The sequence below is a fragment of the Octopus bimaculoides genome, chromosome 2 (genome assembly GCF_001194135.2).
Source record: "Octopus bimaculoides isolate UCB-OBI-ISO-001 chromosome 2, ASM119413v2, whole genome shotgun sequence".
Lineage (NCBI taxonomy): Eukaryota > Metazoa > Mollusca > Cephalopoda > Octopoda > Octopodidae > Octopus > Octopus bimaculoides.
Genome location: NC_068982.1, coordinates 73,952,911 through 73,961,632, shown reverse-complemented (window position 1 = coordinate 73,961,632; position 8,722 = coordinate 73,952,911). Strand labels below are relative to the sequence as shown.

General features: G+C 35.5%; 1 protein-coding gene across 1 annotated transcript in view; it reads right to left on the bottom strand.

Annotated features, from left to right (window-relative positions):
- LOC106874241 (junction-mediating and -regulatory protein) overlaps window positions 1-8,722 on the bottom strand; it is an 80,721-nt gene that overhangs the window by 7,360 nt on the left and 64,639 nt on the right. The window contains exons 5-6 of the mRNA XM_052965853.1: window positions 6,832-6,997; window positions 3,784-4,007 (exon numbers count right to left, since the gene is read on the bottom strand). Of these exons, the coding sequence (XP_052821813.1) occupies window positions 3,784-4,007; window positions 6,832-6,997 (390 nt within the window). The remainder of the gene's footprint in view (window positions 1-3,783; window positions 4,008-6,831; window positions 6,998-8,722) is intronic.

The window sequence follows — 8,722 nt, the reverse complement described above, 5'->3', positions numbered from 1 at the left end:
TATATATATATATATATATATATATATATATATATATATATATATACATATATATACACACACACACATATATATATGTATATATATATAGGTGCAGGCATGGCTGTGTGGTTAATAAGCTTGTTTGCTAACTATGTGGTCTTCGGTTCAATCCCACACTTCATGACACCATGGGCATGTGTCTTCTATTATAACCCCAAAGACCAACCAAAGCCTTATAAGTGGATTTGATAGATGGAAACTGAAAGAAGCCTATTGTGAGTGTGTGTGATCGTAAGGTCTTGGGTTCAATTCCTGGACTGGGTGTACATTGTGTCTTTGAGCAAAGTACTACATTTCCCATTGCTTCAGTCTGGTCACCTGAAAATGAGTATCAGCTGACTGTTGGCGCAGCCCTCACTTTCCCTCCAGTTGTCATACGTTCACTGTTCTGCTGGACCCATGGTTTGAGGATGTCTAGTGGAATACACAGCCCAATCTACCATATAGTGGGACTGAACCTGAAATCACATAGTTGCTAAGCAAACTTCTTAACCACACAGCCATGTCTGGTGCACAAAATGTAATATTAAAATGTAACAATAAGTAAATTACTAATTAGTCTACCAGATGTATTTTCAATCAAAGACATCATTAACATTCTAAAGTGATGACCTTGATTAAATATAAAAATATTTCAGCTTTGTTTACTTTATTGCATTGGCCCGCTGCTATTTGCTCCAGTGCTAGCATTACTCCTGAAGAGGGATCCTCTTTTAGGTGTCTTCACCAACATTTAGCTCTGGTCATTCATGTCCATGTAGATCCCAAGTAGCAGGTGAAGTTGTCACCCTAACTCATTTTTGGTCTGTTCCATAATCTAGTCTATTCTCCTAGTGTCGACTGTGCTAATATCATTCACCTATTTTCTTTAACCTTTATCAATTTGTCTGAGATTAACCATAGTTCTTTGATACAAATTCCTTATTTTAAAGTGATCTAAATTTACATCTATTAACATTTTGTGTTAACCCTTTAGTGTTCAGATTATTCTATCAAACATAATATGCTTATTGATTCACATTGATTTGAATTAATCATGCATTATCTCATCTTCAAGATCTTGATGGTGTAATTACTTAATGTAGAATAACATTGTAGGGTAGGTGTGAGAGCCTGGATCTGGTCAGTTTGAACATAAAACAGATTAAATATTTTGGCCAGATATGGCCGGTTTAAATATTAAAGAGCAAATCTAGGTCCCAAACACCAACTTATTATTGACATATTTATTATCCTAAATTCTTTATTATTGTCGAAATGAATTGAAACAAAGGTAGTTTAGTTTAACAGAAATATGGCAATAAAAAGGTTAAATTAAAACCTTCCATCAAAATTTCAAGCTAATTTATTTTCCAAACACCACTTTACTAATGATACAGTTATTCTATTAAACACTTCATCATTTTCAAAATTAAAATTGAAACAAAGGCAGTGTATTTTAACAGAAATATGGTAACAAAGGCATTAAATCCTGCAACATGATAGATCCATTTTTGCTTGTTCTTTTCAATTTGATCAGCTAAACCCCTCAAAGCAGTGCACCAGCATGGCCACAGTCAAATCACGGAAACTAGTTAAAGAGTCAAGTGCAAAGAGCAATGACCACCCATATATTTTATACTAACCTATGTTCTTAATTAGTAGTCATTAGGGGAAAATTACATTTCACGGCAGTATATAAACACAATTTAAAAGGTTTTCTAGATTACAAATCAAATATAAGGACTCTAGAGACATTTTTATTTTAAAAAGCAAACAAACTTTGTTTACTTCTCTAATCAATCAGTGCAGGAAAGATTGAAACTATTATTTTTGAGCAAGACAATAAGTAGCTTGTTTATAAGCCACTTAACATTCTAATACAACTGTCAAATTTTCCCTTAGGGAAAACAGATTTTGGCTTTGAAAATAACATTCTTGATTATATTTTTGGGATCTATTTCAAAACGGAGGCACCAGTTTTCATTTATGTTTTATGTAGTGTTTTTGGTACCGAAAGACTTTCAAACTTCGTATACTTATCTATTTTGTGTTATAGAACAGAAAAAAATTTTTGTATTCGAATTTATTTCATGTAAAAAATTGTCTTATTTCGATAATTTCTACTAATCACTGACGTCTATTCAGTTGAAAACAGTTAGCGCTGTAACGGTGTATATCGTATTAATCCCCTAACCCTAACTAGACTGTTAACCCTAACCCTAACCCTAACTCTAGAATCCGAACTCTAAAATTGTTACACACATAGATACATACAGCGTAATTTATTATATAAACAATATATGCGTATAAATTGCGATTAAACCAGATGAAATATGTCACAGGGAATAACATTTTTATGACCGCCCAGCAGTAACTCTATTGAGCTGAATAGACGTCAGTGATTGGTTGAAATTACAGAAATACGACAACTTTAACATGGAATAACTTGCGATGTACGTTTTTTTGTTAAGAAGACTAAGAGTAAAAGATGTTTTATATGACACATTCTACCAGTGTCCCAAGTTTCAAAGTGTTTCATTAGTGTTTCGTTAAGAAAATACTGGTGCCCCCGTTTTGAAATAGATCCTATTTTTGTATTGTAAAGCCACATGGCCTAGTAGTTAGAGTGTTGCACTCACAATCACAAGATCGTGGTTTCAATTCCCAAACTGGACAGTGCTTATGTTCTTGAGCAAAACACTTCATTTCACATTATTCCAGTTTACTTAGTTGTAAATCTGTAACCCTGCAACTAGCTTTCTGTTCAGGTGAAACGTGGTGAACTTGGTCACATGTATGCCATGAAAATCAGGCATCCAACCTTACGTGTCCTAATACTTGAGATAGTAATGTCTAGGGGGTTGATGATGATGTTTATAATTCACAGATATTTGAAAGTGCAGAGCAACTGGTCAGAATGTCAACAAAAACAATAATATTACAGTTTATTGGTTATAAATGAAGATGTAATTCAGCTTTAAAAACAGTTGTAGTAGTAATATGAAAATATACAGGCAAAAACACTACCACACCCATAATAATGTGATTAAATACTGGAAAAGTTATAATTATTTGATGCAGTGAAAAGCAAAATGTCACCTTGGTTGATATCAAGTTCATTCAAAGCATTACTTAGGAAAGTTGAATTAAAATAATAACATTGTGTAACACAATTTTTGTCCTTGAGTAGTAACTGTTATTTTCTATTTGCTTACCACTAGAAAGTATGGAAAATGGCTAATATTTTCTACAAACTTTGCTTTTGTTACATTTATTCAAATCCCAAAGAACCCCTTTCAACACATGGCTATGATGCTCTCCCACTCTACTCCTGCTCACAATCAGAGATGCACATACTGTCCACCACCAAGGAACATGCTCAAGTAGTTAAGGTCAAGCAAAATCTGTGGTTGAGCAGAATATTAGCTATAATGATATTTTTGCTCCATCAACTCAGTGCTGGATCTATCTGAAATCTAATGGAAAAGAGGTGAGTTTCAAACACTCGTGTCCAGGTCACAAAAGCAAAGTTTGAAGGGAATATTAGTCATTTCCTTCGATTTCTAGATAGAAGCAAATAGGAAATAACACTTACTGACCAAAGACAAAAAAAAAAAATTAAAATTTTGTTACAGAGAGTAATGATTCTCACTGGTCTCAGAGAGGCTGCAAAAGCTATGGGTATTGTTCCTTACTCCAGACCTGCCCCTTATAGCCTACAAAAATAAATAAAATCCCTGCAGTCTAAGTCATTCTAACTGGACTTATGAACTTGACTAACTTTGATTTTGCAGTGAATAAAAGAAAAAAACTTGCCTTTTTGTTTCGAAAAGATGCTTTCTTCTGTTGGATACGGTTTATCTGACTTTTTAGATGCTGCAGGTGCGGGTTAGATGCTGTTGTTGTAGTCATTGGTTCATCATATTCTTTCAAACTTTCTGCATCTTCAAATGCATCATAGAAAACACCAGATTCTTCTTCATCTGACCAATCAGAAAAAAAAAAAATGAAAACTATATTGTGACTGTCATCACATAAAATTCATTATTACTTTTATAAAAAGAAACAAAAAAAGGACCCTTTTATACCTTCAACCCCCAGACTGACTTTCGTTAGCCATGCTAACATTTATGTAACTAACAGTTTTCCAGAACTTAATGGTTGTACCCTACATGTCACATCTGCTTCTCTGCATTTAAGTTTCTCATGATCATCATCATCACTTTAACATCCACTTTTCCAGCCTTGCTTGGGTCAAATGGAATCTATTGAGGCATATTATTCTACAGTCAGATGCCCTTCTAGTTACCAATCCTCAGCTGTTTCCAAATAAGGTAATATTTCCCCATGGCCAGGCACGTTTTCCACAGAAGTGTGGAAACAAACAACACCAGTTGTATGACAATGATGCTTGTTTACAACCATCTCATGATATCAAAACATGGGTGGATGAATAGATGGACCCGCCCACCTGCTACATACATTATAAAGAAATAGGTGAGAGCACTCAGGATGGAGCTGGAAAAAGATAAAACATTGTGGTGATGAGGTGTCAGGATAGACCCTCAAGATACGAAACGAGTAGAACTGAATGGGGACAGAAGAACAGGAAGTGTGGGTGAGAGGGTGAATAAAATGAAGAACAGGTAGTAAGGAGTGATAAAGAAGGAAGAGTAGGTGACAAGTGTAGAAATTGAGTAGAAATCTTTGTAAGGAAAGTAATCATTTCTTGGCAACCTGTTTTTGCATACTTAATATCATCTTAGATATGTGGTGTGATAATAAACATTTTTACAAAGAAATTTGTAAGGCTCAAAACTTTGTGACTGATTCTTGTCAAAAGAGTTTTTTTTTAAATAAAAAAAAAAAGTTGATCAGATCAAAAGTATAACGGTGTGGATGTTGGTTATGTCGGGTTATCAATCATTTAGTTGTAAGGTGTAGACAGAACGCTAGAAGTAATATGAGGCGTAAACAGAATGTTAGAAGTAATATACACTCGTAACGGTGTTCGACATGTATGTTGAAGATACCGACATTCCACTAATATCACCGTTATAAGACAGTTTAAACAGATTAAGAAAATGTGTTTTTAATAGCAAGGTGAAGATATGTGAAAGTGAAATTAGGAAGTCATGTTTATCTTAAGAATGTTATTTCGTTTCTTCATACTGGGTTGACTGTATTCTCTCGTTGACAAAAGCTTGAGTATAACTTCATAAAGTGTATACAAATAAATCTTTAGCTAAATCATTTTCCTTATAATAATACGATAAGAGTTCGTACAGATAAATACCAAGAGAAGGACTAGATGTAACACCAATATTTACAATTAATTTATCACAACATAATAGTGATAGGAAAAATTGCAGTACTTATCATAAAGAAGAAAAAACATGTTTTGAAAGAGTCTGTCATGAGAAAGATGACAGGAAAAATTTTCTTATTCAGTTCCTCAAAATTACTCTAAGGAAAGGTTTAGAAAGGTATGACATAAGGTCAAGAAGGATGAACAATGCAAAATAGCATTGTCAGAATGAGTGACAAGGTCCCATGTGGCAAACCAAGGGTCACTGAATAATTTCCCAAAAATCAGGGTTTTTATTACTGCCATAAGCCTGATTCTAAGAACCTTTCTTCATGGGAAAGAGAAGATTAGAATCGATGTATGGACAGTAAAATTGACCAATGGAAAAGTGTAAGACATTTATAAACAAAAGGCAGCCGACACAACTATGATGTCATGCTCCTGCTAAAGTCTTAACTGTTACAAAAGGAAGGATTCTTGGAAACAATACATTTTTCTCCACGCAGTAAGAAAAAAAGACAGCTATTGTGTTACTCTTTTATTTGCTTCAATCATTGGCCATGCTGGGGCACCACTTGAAGGGTTTGGACCTCAATACCTGTTTTCTTTTTTTTTTTTAAAGTCTAGTATTTATTCCGTTAGTCTTTTTTACCAAATTTTTGCTAAGAATAAAGCAACACTAGTCATCAAATATACACATATGCACACACACATTCTGGCACGCAAGAGCCTCTAGATTCACTCTCAAGGCATTGTGTGGCAAAGGGACTATAGTAAAAGGTGTCATATAGCGGAACTAAATATCTGATCACAGAAGAAAGAAACACTACATCATCATTATCATTCATTTATTCATTATCATTCATTATCATTCATTATCATTCATTATCATTCATTATCATTCATTTATTCTTTTACTTGTTTCACTCAAATGACTGTGGCCATGCTGGCACACTGCCTTTAAAGGCTTTTTAGTAAAAAAAATCGACCCCAGGACTTATTCTTTGTAAGCCTAGTACTAATTCTATCTGTCTCTTTTGCTGAACTGCTAAGTTACAGGGATGTAAACACACTTACATTGGTTGTGAAGTGATGGTGGGGGTGGGGACAAACACAGAAACACACACACACATACATACATATATATATTATATATATATATATATATATATATAACAGGCTTCTTTCAGTTTCTGTCTACCAAATCCACTCACAAGACTTTGGTCAGCCCAAGGCTATAGTAGAAGACACTTGCCTAAAGTGCCATGCAGAGGGACTGAACCTGGAACTATGTGGTTGAGAAGCAAACTTCTTATCACATAGCCACACCTGCTGGCATAGGTTGGACAGTTTGACATGAGCTGATGAACCAGAGGATTGTGGCAAGCACCAATAAAAAAAAAATTCTTTGAATGAGACAATTCACAAAGAAATATAATCCTCAAACACAACCCTAACATTTCTCATCCTGAGTAAACAAGATGATGAAACAAACCAACCTTGTACTTGCTTAAGAATGCCATCAATCTGTGTTTTTGCCAAAATTTCTTCTTCATCAAGAATTTTAACACATACATCATGGATCTTAAGGGTCCAATTGAACACTTTTTCTTCAAGTTTCTCCAGTTCTGCTTTGGCCTCAGGATACTCTTTGACAGATGCAATCTAGGATGGAAATGTAAAATAAAGACATTGTCATCAGAGTATTAGCACCATTAAATATTCAAATATTTCATCAACATACTCCTTTGGAAAAATAATACAGTATGAAAACGTGTGGTACTAACATTAATAGGCTTTCTGTTAAATGTTTCATAAGGTAGGTGTGACATTTTCACAAGTAGAGATAAGCATAAGCATGAATGCAGTGATATGTATAAATGGATATACATCTGGATATATATAAATCATCATCATCATCATCATCATCCAGTGTTTTAAATCCAGGTTTTGTCTCCGTTAATGGGGGGTGGCTGGATCTAAGCCAATGCCATAACAACTGCCCTCACACCATCTTGCCCAGTAGAGGGGCTCCGAAAGGCTCTCAGAGAGCAGCATCCCTACCTTCCTGAGCTAGTTTTCCCCTACATTTCTTAAAAATTGTGGCAGAAGCCTTGGTCTCAGGACCACTCATGTCTAGAAACTGAGGTTGGGGGTAAGCAAGGGTATTGCTCCCTGTAGAAAATCCAGCTCTAAGAAAGCCTCATGGTATATAAATTATATGTATAAATGGATATACATCTGGATATATGTAAATAATATGTATAAATAGATATACATTCTGGATACATACATACACACACATACACGCATGACAGAAGTAAATAGACACCCCATAAAACATTGTTTTATCATCATCATCATCATCGTCGTTTAATGTCCGCTTTCCATGCTAGCATGGGTTGGACGATTTGACTGAGGATTGGTGAAACCAGATGGCCACACCAGGCTCCAATCTGATTTGGCAGAGTTTCTACAGCTGGATGCCCTTCCTAACGCCAAACTTGAAAAGGTTTATATTTTTCCTTAATTGACATTGTTATGCTTCAGGTTCTATAAGTGACTGTTTAATGATGTCATGTACAAAAGAAGCCTTGGAATTGTCTGAATTTTAAAGGGACCATATTGTGGGTCAATCTGAAGGTGGATTAGTCAGCTTAAAATTGCAGAAAACCTTAGGATCCTACAGTTAATAGAGTGATTGTGCAATTCACCAGAAAGGAGAAGGAGTACACATCACATCACCCAGGTCAACCAGGGTCCTCTGACAGGACCCTTCATGTTGTTAAAAAAAAGTGTGGAGGATAACCCTTGTTGCAAGGCCTCTGACATAGCAGAACAAGTTGATGTCAGTCCCAGAAGAGCTGTCAGGTATCTCCACAAACTTGGCTACTATGGCAGAGCAGTAAGAAGGAAGCCACTTCTTCGACCAGCCAATATCAAGCAGAGAAAAGATTGGGCCAGTGAGATGGTGGAGAAGCCACTAGTATTTTGGGACACTGTCATATTCTCTGATGAGTTCAGATTTGCTGTATTTTCTGACAGTGGTCGAGTGTGGGTCTAGAGACTCTGTGATCAAGAATTTGTTGTGAAAAGATTGCAGCCAACAATGAAACACAGCAGCTATTCTGTGACAGTCTGGGGAACAATTTGGAGCAATGGTTGACCAGAGCTTGTGGAGTGTGAGGGAAACAAACTCAGATAAATATGTGTCCATATTACAGAAAGGACTCCTTTCAATCTTCTCCAGTGGTAAAATGATTAAAGATATGAAAGATAGGGCTCCTTGTCATATTGCTAAAATGACCCAAGATTGGTTGGAAGAGAATGGCCTTAAAAAGCTTCCATGGCCAAGGCAGTCACCAGATATGAACCCTATTGAACATTTCT